The following is a 13,867-nucleotide window of genomic DNA, read 5'->3' as shown; positions in this document are numbered from 1 at the left end:
CAATGCAGGTAAGTCTGTTATCAGGTGAAAGTTCAATTTAGATCTAAACTCATTATAAAGATGTAACTGCACATCAAAGCTTATACGATAACATTCAGCTTTGGCGGTTAAAAACCAGTCTATACTATCTTCCTAAGAAGGAAATTTATAAGAGCAATAAGCCTTTTAATATCAAAGATGGGTTTCATTCATTTTATACCTTTTGGTGATCATGTTACTACTTTTTGGGTTATACTAGATAACACTGAAAGCCACATTCACTCTTTAAGGTTTCTAAGATACTCCTCATTAAATTGCTCTGTCGTGTAGTAATATCCTAGAAACCTGGGAGATTATTAATGCAGCTTTTCAGATATCTAACAAAAATTAGTTTAAGAAACATGAGACTGATTCTTATTTGTACTATCATCTAAGTTTCTATGGTAAGTTAAACAGTACCATCTTAACATTCAAATATGTGTTCAACTGTGCAATTAACTTAATTTTGAACTGCATTTTGAAACCTGACCAGATATAAAAGATCAGTATTATTAAAATGCACATGAAATAAAGAGCCCATAAACCTTTTTTCCTGTAACACTTAATTTTAATTAACACAATTTGCAGTTAAAATTGTTCATACTCAAATTATTTACTGCATAAATGCCAGGTGAATAATTTTTAACTTTACATGAAAGGTAGTAACCACCCTCAGGTAGGATGGTTATAAACGTGTGTCCATAACTACCTACTGCTAAAAGGAAAAAATTAAATTCATCTACTTACTACATATAAGGGATATGTAAGAGTTAACAGACATGTTTTCTTTCAAGACACAGTCAGTGAAAGACTTCTAACCTGTATGATATAAAGGATTCTAAATATATACAATCCATTACAGTAAAAATTTGAGTTTGTCTTGGCTCTTGGCCATGAGAGCTTAGGCACTTGCAGAACCCGAAAGACTTCACAACAATCTCATCTATAAGATACACTGGAATGGACCCCAAGATCAAATGATAAACCACTGGGGCGCCTGGGTGGCTCGGTGGGTTGGGCCTCTGCCTTTGGCTCGGGTGGTAGTCACAGGGTCCTGGGATGGAGCCCCGCATCAGGCTCTCTGCTCAGCGGGGAACCTGCTTCCCTCTCTCTCTCTGCCTGCCTCTCTGCCTACTTGCGGTCTCTCTCTGTCAAATAAATAAAATCTTTAAAAAACGAGTTCAAATGATAAACCATTAATACAAAAGACAGGAAAGTATCAGGGCACTCATTTTGAACCTCAATGACCTAATACAGTCTACGACTCCTTAATTAATTTAAAATAAGGTGTCCATGTTTAAAAGAAGGAATAGTACTCTGATTAGACATTTAAAATTTTCTCCTATTCAAACTCTACATATTTAGCACTTCCAAAGGATTTGGAAACAGCACTGAATATTAATTCTAGCTAAAAAATTTAGTATTTATGTATGTGAGAAACAGATTAGTAACCTGGGTCTTCAATACAGCTTGGGGTTTCTTAATTCAACATATGCTTGTTTTTAAACATTTTTTCCTAACATTGCATTTCACTAAACTGTCAACAAAAGGACATTTCAGTTCTCTACAATAATTCTAAACATTACTTAAACCAGCTCCTAAATTAGGTTGTAATTTATTTGCTGGACCTATCAACTACATTGGTGAAGCAGCAACACACAATTCAGTGAGGATGTGACAAAGTACAAATCGTAGTTATATCTTAAAGCTAATTTTAGGAGGCAACTCAGGTAGAATTTAGAACAAATTTAAGTTAAAAATCCATCTTAGCTTGATATGATGCTGATAATCAAAAGATCAACCCTACTGATTCAGTGCAGAAGCAGAAACTCTCCAAGGGAAACTAGTGCCTGCTGGGCCTGGTGGGCCCCAACACATTGGCAAGCTTTAACAAAAACAAATAAATAAATAAAAATAAAAAGGGCTTTAATTATAGTAATTAAAAAAGATAACATACTCTATTCCATATATAGTATCTTAGCTAAACTTATCAAAAGAGAATCCTCTTCCAAAGTCAAAAGGTGATCCTATTTAAAGCAGATTAATCACCCACCCTTCATATTTAAACAACCTGTTGGTGGTATTAATACAAAAGGGTGTGGCTAAACAACACAAAGGCATACACCTGCAGTCTTGGAAATACATGGAGGACCTTTCACCAATTTGTAACTACTACTGCAAGTATAATAGCAGGGCCCAGTAGTTACACTCTACAGTCAGACTATGGGTTCAGAACCAGCCTGTGGCACCTACTGCCTATACTCCTTGGGCAAAAACCTTTGTCTCTGTTTAGTCACTGGGTTGTCGTGAAAAATAAATTAATTAAATCATATAAAACTCTGTCTGGCACAGAGGTAGAGGAAATATGGGTTCTTACAAATATTTGCTTCATCTTCACTTGCTATGTAGTGTGATATAACCACCTTTTGAAACGACCCATTTTATATACTAATGATGATAAACACACAAAACGCTTTACTGAATATCAGACTATACTGTAAACACTTTATATAAAACAACTCAGTATTATGATACTATCATTCCCCAACACTCTACAAGCTGAATTTGTTCAGATTTGGGTTTCTATGCTTTTATAGAATTTCTTCCCTCAATAAAAATGCTTCTCATACCCTGATGACATGCATAAGTGCTGCCCAGTACTGCTAACCAAATGCTTTGCCACAGAACAAATGAAACAGCTAACAATCTGTGTAGGCTGTGTAGGTGTAACAAAACAAGACATGATACACCTACTTCAGGAAGCCTCACAACTGCACAAGTTGAACCCCACCCTGAGTCCAGATTTTAGGGCTGTGTGAAGGAGATGACGTTATGTCATCTTAGTCTCAAAAGACATTCTGGTTTTACAAAGACCAAATGCACACTTTAAACATCACTTGGGACGCCTGGGTGGCTCAGATGGTTGGACGACTGCCTTCAGCTCAGTTCATGATCCTGGAGTCCCGGGATCGAGTCCCGCATCGGGGACTCCCAGCTCCATGGGGAGTCTGCTTCTCTCTCTGACCTTCTCCTCTCTCACCTTCTCACTCTCTTTCTCTCTCAAGTAAATAAAAAAATAAAAATCTTAAAAAAAAAAAAAAATCACCGAGTGAAGCACATCCTTCCCAGTACAGCATTATTGAAAAAAGGAATTAGAAATAGAAGTGTACAATTTTTTCATTTTTAGAATGTAAAACATTTTGAAATACAATCCTTCTATTATGCAAAATACATTTCCCATGGTCACCTGTCATGTCAAATGTTAACAAACCTGTTAGCATACATGTAAAAAAGCTACAACATATTGACTGCCCCATGACCAATTATCTCTTAGTTTGCATTTAAATTGAGACATTCAAGATTGATAGGACGCTTGTTCTTTAAAAACTTCTACCCACATGCCAGCACCTGAGGTTAATTTAAAGAGTGAACTCTTTGGATCGGGCACCTGGGTGGTTTAGTCAGTTAACGGTGTGCCTTTGGCTCAGGTCATGATCCCAGAGTCTGGGGATCTAGTACGGCATCACACTCCTGGCTCCGAGGAGAGTCGGCTTCTCCCTCTCCCAATGCCCCCTTCCCCAGCTCCTGCTCACTCTCCCACTTGCTTTCTCTCAAATAAATAAAATCAGAAGAAAAAAAGCGGGAAGAGAAAAAAGTGAACTCTTTAAAAAGATGAAAAATTAAATGTAGCCAAAGTGGCCATTTTTTTCCTGGCCCTCCCTCTGCAAAATTAATCAGGTCAATTTAAGCAAAGGAAAACACGTTACAGGTCAATTAAAATGCAATCAAGATTTGAATACAAAAAACTTTACACATATGCTCCAAAAGTAAGGCTACAAATGAGTTGGTACCATACCTTACTTACACCAATTTTTTAATAGTCAAGCAACTTAATTTAACAACGGGTTACCCTGCACTCTTACTCTCTTTGCCAACGCTCTCTTGAAAGTCTTCTGAAGCCCAAATTGGGATATACTAAGCACAATGTAGAGGCACTTCATTCCAAGAAAAGCAACCATTTCATACTGCTAAATCAGAAATATTGTATAATTTAACATAAACATGCACACACGTTGACGTAGCTGGTTCCAACTCCTAGGATCTTATCAACTCCTTCACCACACCGAACTCAAAGCCTCCTGGTTGAGTTGAATTCCACTTCTCTCCTTACCACTACAGTGGTCAGTGGCAAAAGCACAAGTGCCAAAGAAATTAGTGGTTTTACTACGCTCCCATTTTAACCGGGCACCTACTTGCAATTAAATCTCTGCAACAAAAAAGTTCACCTAAGGCCATTCTTGCCAATTTAATAAAGGCCTAGCTTATTCTACCTGTCTCTGTGGTCTTGCCTCAGCTGTAACAGCATACCTCCAAAGAGGCTGGACGTGCCCCAAACACCAGCAAACGGGACCTGCTGCCAACTCTGCTTGTCACCCCAGGCAGGAAGCACAACCTTAACGTGTAGGTGTTCGTAGGGGTGTGTGCGCGCGCTGGGAGGACGGGGGACGCGGACTACAGGAGAGAGGTGGCCGGACGCTTTCAATTAGTAACACAAGTTTTTTAAAATGAGGAAAAACAAAACCAACCAACCTTCCTTCCCTTACCTCCACCTTCTCCGAGCGCGGCCACCTCGGGGGCACACCTTCCGAGCTTAAGGTACCCAGGTCACCCACGCTTCAACGAGCTCTTGATTTTCAGAACTCCTTTACCCTCTCGAGGGAAACCAGAGGACGCCCAAGAGTCGGGCCCACCCGGCGGCGCCAAGGGGCCCTCCCCCTCGGGTCCACTCCCCTCGGACCAGCCCAAGGCTCCCATTCCGGCCCCCCGGGAAGAAGACGTTCACCTGAGGACGCAGGGGACAGCCAATCGGAAGTCCCCTCGGCCCCGCAAGCCCCCGCACTCCCCGCCCCCGCGCGACCCCCAGGAAGGGTCCCACCGCCCAGCCAGCGCGGGCGCAGGCCATCCCCTCCGGGAGGAGGGGCTCGACGACGGCGCCTTCTCTCCCCTCAGGATTACCTCGCAGCTCGCCTCGCGCAGCTGGCTTTGTGCTCCCTTTCCTCCTTCTCCGCGGCCGCGGGAGCTGCAGCGGCCACTCGATCCGCCGCCGCCGCCTCTTAAGCGCCGCAAAGCTCCACAGGGGAGGACACAAGGGGAGGGGGCGTGAGGAGGGAGGGACCTGGGCGCCGAGCCCTCGGTAGCAGGAAGCGGCGACACCTGGGTCGCGATGCCTCTAGCTCTCGCTCACTGTTTTTGAAGAAAATAATTTAAACCCCCTTCCTTCCCCTCCCGCCCCTCGACCCAGCGACCGTTACCAGCGGGCCGCTCGCGCTCTGGCGGGACTGGCCGAACGCCCCCGGAGCGTCCTTTGGCCCCGCCCCCTAAGCCCCGCCCCAATCCCCGCCCATAGGCCCCCAAGCGCCTCTGGCTCCGCCCCTCGCACCCCCGAACGCCCCTGGTCCCGCCCTTTGGGCCCCCCGAGCGTCCTGACCCCGCCCCTCAGAATCACAGGACGTTCTCGGTGCCACCTCCTCAAGGCTCCGCCCCTTGCGGCCCCTCGCGCCCCTCGCTAGCCTTGCTTCCAGCGGCTTCGGCCCCCTCCCCGCCCTCTAACCACATCTGTGTAGCCGCGGCCGCAAGGACCTACCGGCCCGCCGGGCCTCGGGGAGGGCCTGGCGCGAGGCGGCTGCCTGGCACCTCTTCGGCGTCCTCCTCCGGCTATGCAGTTCCGATCCGTGGCGTCCCCTGAGCGTCAGAGGGGGAAATAACCCCGACGGAAACCCGACTGCCAGGAGGAGGAGGAGGAGGAGGGACGCCTCAGAAATGTCGCCCACCCTAACCTGAGCGAGCCCTCTCCGCCCCGAGGCTGAGCCGCAGCTTTCGGTCAACCCCTGCCGCCTGCTCTGGCAGCTGGGTCTTCAGGGGGCGGCCACGGCTAAGGTTCAGTCTCCGCGCGCCCCCCATAGGAGGGGCCTAGGTTTTCTGCTCAGAGTACTGCCTCTCCGGCGCTTCCTCCCCCTACTCACCTCCCCAGAGGGGCCGGGCAACGGCGCCCTCAGTCCGGCTCCACTTAGGCCGGTGGAGGGTCTTCACCCCTACTTTGGCCCCTGGCTTGGTGACCTTATGAGAGCTGGCTTCTTGGGGGGGAAGAGTCGAGGGAGGCAGCGCCAGCTTTCAAAATGAATTTGGGGCTGGGTAAACTTTGCAACATGAGATGCGATAGCAGGGATGTGGATCCATCCACAGGTGACACTGGGCCCCCTCCCCCTCCGTCGCCCAGACACGTTCCTCATTCCAACCTGTTCTCCAAACAGACCTCCCAGTAATGCACACCTTTCTCTGCCACCCACGATTCGCACATCCCTTCCGCACACGTGTCCTCCACGGACACGCATCCACTCGCAAGCACACCCCTCCAAGCGCCATTCTGGTTATTCATGGTCCCTGGAGTCAACCCCACCCAACCAAACAGAACAAACTTCATTCCCCACCCTTATCTCCCTTCGTTTCCAAGGCCCTGGCGACGGTCCACTTCATTTCCTTCCTCCTCTGCAGACTCTTCCCCCTCAAATACTTCATGCCATCCCCCTTAGCCTCATCCCCTCTTTCTTCCCTAAAAATGTGCTAATTAAAATGTAGTTTCCTCTTCCCACATATGAAGTGTGGAAAATGAATCTTGTGTTGGCACAAACTGTGATTCATTTTCTCTCATTTTCTCTCTCCACTGGACTAAGGCTATAGAAATTTTAGTCTACCACCATCTCCCATCTGCTCAAAATCTAACCATGCCTTATGATTTTTAAATACCCCTGAAGGATCAAGGGAAGGCTTCCTGACTTTGGTGAGAAAATATTTAGAAAATGCTCAGCCTGTCATTTTATTTGGTGTTTAAAAATATCTGCAGTATTTGAGAGAGATATTGGGAGTGGCTGGATTTTTTTTTTTTTTTTGCATTTATAAAGAAAAAAAATGAAAAGCTTCTGCATGCATCAAGGTTAGCCTTTTATGAATAGCAAAAATAAATAAATAAAAGTATGTTAAGAGCACTTATCAGACAATAGTCTCCACTATATAGAGCATTTCCCACTCACAGATCTAAACAACCCCCTCCCCAAAGAAGACAAATTAACATAATCCATTTTAAGCATGTCTGATGAGCCATCGTTTCCATGATCATTCCCTTTCCCACAGTTTCTGGACAAAATGGATAAAAGATCGGCTTACCCGCGGGAGATGCAAGGCGTTCTTGTGTCAAGGGTAGTAGACGTGTGTGTCTTCTGTAGGTGTGGGTTCTGCAGTGCTGCACAGGAGCCCACTGCAGCCTCAGACCAGCGGCGGCGGCGGCGGCAGCCACAGCCACAGCAGCCGCTGCAGCTTCTCCCAATGCTGAGTAGTAAAGTGACTTAGTATACTGAGACTCCCCAGTTACCATTAGGCGCTTGCTTATAAAAAAGGAGGCGGAATCTTTCTTAAAGGAATGGGCTTTGTTTCTCCTCTCTACTATTGCTTCATAAGCAGCACAAGCAGGGACTTTTTGGGACTGAGTAAAGCAGTACAGCTGTGGGAGGTCAAGGTTAAAATTGACCGGATGGATGATCGAGGGACTGATTTAGTGCGAATCAATGAAATGCTAGAAGCACACTTATTTTAAAGAGCCCTGCTAACTTCAAACATTGGGGTCCATGGCAAAAATAAAGCGCTGTGCCTGGAAACCAGTTAGTATTTTGTGCTAATATTTAATTTCCAATCATTTCACTAAAATGATAGCCAAATAAAAGGAGGTTACTAGCATTTAATACAAGAATTCGAAAAGAATAATGAAACTCATTCATGTGACTGGGAGCAGTGAAGTCAAGCCTTCTAACACTAAGCAAACCTGGGATTTCAGCGGATGTTGGTATTAGAAAATGTGTTATTGACAGATTACAATGTGTATTTTTTTAAAGATTTTATTTATTTATTTAACAGACAGAAATCACAAGCAGGCAGAGAGAGAGAGAGAGAGAGAGAGAGGAAGCAGGCTCCCTGCTGAGCAGAGAGCCTGATGTGGGGCTGGACCCCCAGACTCTGGGATCATGACCTGAGCCTAAGGCAGAGGCTTTAACCCACTGAGCCACCCAGGTGCCCCTCAGTGTGTATTCATGTTATAAAGATTACAGTATTATTTCTGGAAAAACAACAAAAAAATCAATTCTAAACAATAACAGGAGAGCACTGTTCTATTTCAGTGGCAATTCAGAAATCAGCAAAATTAAAATAAGTAGATTAACTTACTTCAAATGCATATGAATCTACTATTTACTAAAATGTAATATGCCCATACAGGAAGAACCTGATCGTCTGCATTATAACTTTAAATTTTATTCAATAATTAATATTCCTTGATTTAAGCAATGAACAGCTGTGATTATTTTCTTCATAGGTAAAGGTAGAGGTGTGGCCTCAAAATATGAGTAGAGAAAAACAGAAAATGTTTTGCAATTTTCCTTGCAGGGCCTTTGTTATCTACAGCTGTGATCTTGAACTAATATGTAATCTTATTTGGTCCTTAGTTCTCTGTTTTGCAAAATGATGATGTTGGATTGAAATTTTCCTTTGGCATTCCAAAATACTATGATTTTATGACATTTGTATGCTTATTTTTTTTATTTAATGCAAGTTTGTCGCATTCTAAATTACTTTTCATGGAAACTTGGATTAAAAATAAATCTTTAGTGGTACAAAAAATCTTTTAAAAAAATAAAAATAAATAAATCTTTATTTTAAATGTATAACCAGAGTTTGTTATTTACTACCATTTTGGAAATTATTTTGCAGATCAAATAATCATTTTTGTAAAAGGAATAAAAATTTTATCTGACTTAAGATTTCGTATCTATGATCAGTTTTCTTAAAGCAGGACCATACTATATTACTAAGGGTATTAAAGTACATAGTGTTTAATGATAATGAAAGTATTTAAAAACTGAGCATTGCTAGATGGTAGAGTTGAAACAGAGTTTGGAGCTCACTGACTCCAATCCTGTAATTTTATAAACGGAAAGAATAGAAACCAAAAGAACTAAACAAGGACAGAGTTAAGGACAGAGTTGGGTTTTACTTTGACTCTCCACTCTTCACAAACACACAAGGCAAACAAACAACATATACGACCATACACACGGTTTCATATACACACACTGAGGGCTAAGCAAGACCTGTCCCAACAAAAAATGGTAGTTTCACTCAGTGACACTGTCTGTGTACATGTAGTATAAACTAAAAAATATCAAACAAGTACTTAACAATGTGTACAAATATTAGCACAAATTTTGCCTTTGGGTTTACACTAGAAAGTGAAGAATTTTGTCCAGGAATTTTGTTTTTTAAGTGTCTCCCAAGGGAACACCACTCATTGGCAAACTCTTGCTTATCGTCCAGCCAAATGACAGGGACTTCAACTCTGTTGGTTGCTTCCTTGGGCCCATTGGTGCCTCTGTTCCCTTTTGTCTACATCCTTAAGTATGCCTGCCAAGAGGAAATGTTCAAGAGCCAGGCAGGGGAAAGTATTACAGACTTAATTCTGGCCTTCAGAGATGCTTTTTGGAAGTCATTTTCTGTGCTGTTAGATAGGAACAGTTTTCCTTCAGTCCTGATCTGGTGTTCCTGTCAAAGAACCTGGCACTGACCTAAGCCCACACTCCCTAGTTTCAAGGGGGTATTACAGTTAAGATCTGTGTTACATTAGATCACATAGCAAACTTGGTGTTTTATGTATCTAACAGGACAATTTATCACCTGATTTAAAAAAGAATGCTTCCTATAGGGAGATAATTGAGGGAAATTAGTTGCCCAATTTCTTCATCTGTTTTTGTTTATCTTGCTCTTCTGCAAGGAAGGCATTTCATTTACCAGGTGCTAATAACATGAATAAAATGGCAATTATCTGCATAATTCAAACCCCTCCCAATTAAATGCATTTCTTTGTATCTTCCTAAAAGTTCTGAGTACAGTCTCTTATATAAAAGCACTTAATAGATACTTTAAAAAATGAATACATGAATTAATGAATGAATAGACCCCAAAATATCCAGAAACCGATTACAAAGTGTTTTTGTTTGTTTGCAATTTGCATTGTCTGAAACAACTGACTCTATTCTCTACCTCCCTTTTCTAACACAGTCATGATCTAACAGAAACAATCTCCTTTCTGTAGAGCTCTTTAGGCATGCATGATTTGTATTCTCCAATTAAATTGTAGCCGCAAATCTCCACATGAACTCTGGGTAGATCAAGCAGTAGCCAAGACACTTTCTGCCAAGAAAACACAGGCTTAAGTTTCAAACTTCCAGCGCTCTAGTTCTAGTTGTGACACCAACTGGTTATGTGACCTCAAACAAGTTTCTTGACATGCTTGTGCCTCAATTTAGCTATCTTTTAGGTGGTGGTACCGGTGGATTATAGGATGCGCTATACCTACTTCATAGGGTGGCTGTGAAGTTCAAATGAAATAAAAAACGGAAAAATGCTTTGAAGTTTTCAAAGGACTATGTAAATATAAGGTATTATTATAGGCAGATGTATTTAAAAGCAATTATCTAGTTCAAGGGACTTTATCCTAAACAACCTGTTTTACTACTTATTGTTTCAGAAAGCAAACAGGTTTATCTCTTCTTGTGCCTGTGTGTGTGTGTGTGTGTGTGTGTTTGTGTGTTTTCACACTGGCTCACAGTCACCCTGCTCTTCCAATTTAACAAACTTCTCAGCTTTGTGGTTTTTTTTCCTGGACTGGGGAATATGCTTCTGCAGTTGAATGTGAAGAGCTAATTTATATGGAGAACTTTCTCCAACCCTTTGCCAAAATTTACCTTTTTGAAAAAGTTCTCAGACAGAAAAGTAAACTCAGTGAAGCACAACAGCCTTTTCATACTACATAATGTCATGTACTTAATCGGTGGGACTGGATGAGCCATTCATTGGAAACTTGGCCATACTATATACATTTTGATCCCCCGTTTATGCCCCGCCTGTTTGGAAAGTACTTGGGGAACAGAGTAGGAAGGACTGACATGAAACTCATGCTAATGAGTTCTTCATTCCCTGAGGAGACATAATCAGGACAATACTCAAAGATTCATCAACATATTTTATTAGTACTATGTGACCTATATGGTTTCTTTTAAAAGAATTATTTCAACTAAATACCTGAAAGATCCTTACACAACTGTTTAAGTAATCAGGCCTGATAAATTTCTGGAACACTAGTGAAATATCACCCTAAGTGGTCTCCTCCTTATTTAAAAAAAAGTTATTTATCCTCATTTATTCATTTTCCAGTTGGTGGAACCTTTAAGATCACCATAACTTAATGAATAACTGCCAATAAACAACTACTACAAATAAGATACTCCGACTGAGAAGCCCACTCACAGGTAAGACATAAAAACTCATACAAAACCAGTTTCTGTGAGAGAAACTATAAAATGAATACAGGGGCACCTGGGTGGCTCAGTGGGTTAAAGCCTCTGCCTTCGGCTCAGGTCATGATCACAGGGTCCTGGGATCAAACCCGACATTGGGCTCTCTGCTCAGCAGGGAGCCTGCTTCCTCCTCTCTCTCTGCCTGCCTCTGCCTACTTGTGATCTCTGTCTGTCAAATAAATAAATAAAATCTTTAAAAAAATAAAAACAAAATGAATACTAAGTATGCAATTGGTGCATGAAACCTAAGATATACCAGTTTATCTTTACATTTCATCACATGGTCCTAGGCCTTAAGATTTTAGCAGCTAATCTTTAACATATATGTCCTACAAATCACCTAATTTTAAATCCAATTTTAAACCTGATAGCACTCCTTCTAGAATGTGATCAGTAACCACTTGCAACAGAATTACCTGAGGGTATTTCCTAAAATACTCATTCTTGGCCCTATCCTTGAATTAAACTCTTTTAAGGTGAGCCTTGGATTGAGGGTTTTTAAAAGCAGCTCAAGTAATTCTCATGTACCAAAGTTTGGGCATGGCTATCTTATAGGAACTATGGAATGTATGGAGAATCTCAGAGTCACAATGAATGCAATGCAGGTGGGTCCTTTTTCATTATGTGAGAGGCATTCCAGAAGGACAAACCCTGGCTCCACCATTTCTATGGCATATCTTGGTTAAGATACTAACCTTTCTAAGTCCTAGCATCCTCTTCCATAAGATTATATGTTTCATCATGCTATTGTGAGGATTAAATAACATATGGAGAACTTCTACTCTAATACCTGACATATGAAGGAACTTATGTATATGCTTATTTCCTCTCTCCTTGTTCAAAGGGGAGTTTAAAGGTGTGTTCTTCTTGTCCAGTATCCTTAGTATGCTTGGTACAGGAATATGAACTAGTTGTTTAACGATAGCTAGTATGTCGTGTTCTTTTTTTTATTTTATTTTTTATTCTTTTTAAAGATTTTACTTATTTATTTGACACACAGAGAGAGATAACAAGTAGGAAGAGAGGCAGGAGAGAGAGAGAGGGGGAAGCAGGCTCCCCACTGAGCTAAGAGTGAGATGCAGGGCTTGATCCCAGGACCCTAAGATCATGATCTGAGCCAAAGGCAGAGGCTTAACCCACTGAACCACCCAGGCGCCCCAATATGTTGTGTTCTTATGGTATGCCAGTACTGAATGCTTCTTATGCATTATTTTATCTCATACCTACAATAATCCCTAAGGGTAGATACTACTATTATTTGCATTTTACAGATGAAGGAGCTGAAGCTTTAAGAGGATAAGTAACCTTGCCCAGGATCTCAGAACAAAGCATTAATGGAGCTACAATCCAAACTGAGGTTTTCTGACTCCAGAACCTAACTATTCATTACACTGTATGTTCTGTATATTCTCTAAGTGCTTAGATAAAGCTTAAGAGCCAGTCTCTTGAAAGGAATAAGCAACTGCAAAAGTGGGCTTTATAAACATGCCAGAAATACAGACAAATGGATGGCATCATTTTCCTATTTTAGAAGTCTTTGCCTATAGAGTATGGCACACAGTAGGTGTTCAAAGTATTTACTGAATGAATGGAAAGCAGAGTTTTCACCAGCATGCTATTGTAGCAGCTGACATACGTAAACTCAAGTTTTAAATTACAAGCCAAATTGGTCTGATTTTCCAAATCAGCTTATATTCTGACATATTGCAAACCACTAAATTTCAGAGCTACAGATCATCATATCATTTGCAACAAATAGTTCTTGAGCACTTACTATGAACTACGCACTACTCTGACCCTCAGAAGATTAAAAAAAGATTAAAAAAAAAAACCCAAAACCTTAAGACATAGCTAACACCCTAAACATTGAATTGGGAAATAAAATACAAATGTGTGAAGCAACTAAATTGCAAAATCACCACCTATGAGATAATAAATGTGGTACTCCTAGAAAATGGTGACTACTCAATAAATATCTGCGTATTGTCAATAATATTACTTTTCATTTTAATAATTATTAAGACAATTATTATAGTTTTATTATCAATAGGAAGAAATAGGAATTGTTAATGTTATCATTTAATGAGCGATTACGTGCTTGGCATTTTATATATATTTAATCATTTTATCAATCTTGTTAAATCAGTATTATTAATCCTATTTTTCAGATAAAGGAAGTAAGGCTCAGAGAGCTTGAGTAACTTACTGAAGGCACACATTTGGTAAGCATACCAGATTCAGGGGAAGTAGTATATACAGAGTCCAAAAGGAGTCAGGGAAGAGAGAGGCCAGTTCCTGCTGGAGAAAGCAGGAAGGGTGTCCCAGAGTAGGAAGAAGAGCAGGACGGGGACAAGGAAAGAAGGGGGAGCGGGCCCTTTGATGATGGAGGCGGC

The 13,867-nt window shown here is 41.6% G+C and overlaps 2 protein-coding genes across 11 annotated transcripts in view; one reads left to right on the top strand and one right to left on the bottom strand.

Moving 5' to 3' along the window:
- The window catches only part of ADD3 (adducin 3), a 125,060-nt gene extending 117,653 nt beyond the window's left edge, over positions 1-7,407 (bottom strand). For 4 of the 10 annotated variants that reach the window (XM_059398532.1, XM_059398534.1, XM_059398530.1 and 1 more), the window contains exon 1: positions 5,035-5,365. The gene's annotated coding sequence lies outside the window, so the exon portion shown is untranslated. Of the gene's footprint in view, positions 1-4,622; positions 4,731-5,034; positions 5,367-5,662; positions 5,905-7,239 lie in introns of those variants that run through there. The other 6 variants (XM_059398531.1, XM_059398535.1, XM_059398537.1 and 3 more) reach the window with 6 other exon arrangements.
- LOC132016477 (proline-rich protein 2-like) lies at positions 3-5,182 on the top strand. The gene is made up of 2 exons (XM_059397712.1): positions 3-8; positions 4,589-5,182. The coding sequence occupies exons 1-2, from the start codon at positions 3-5 to the stop codon at positions 5,180-5,182; spliced, it is 600 nt and encodes a 199-aa protein (XP_059253695.1).
- Positions 7,408-13,867: the final 6,460 nt, after the last annotated feature.

The sequence above is a fragment of the Mustela nigripes genome, chromosome 4 (genome assembly GCF_022355385.1).
Source record: "Mustela nigripes isolate SB6536 chromosome 4, MUSNIG.SB6536, whole genome shotgun sequence".
NCBI lineage: Eukaryota > Metazoa > Chordata > Mammalia > Carnivora > Mustelidae > Mustela > Mustela nigripes.
This window is presented reverse-complemented; position numbering and strand designations above follow the sequence as displayed.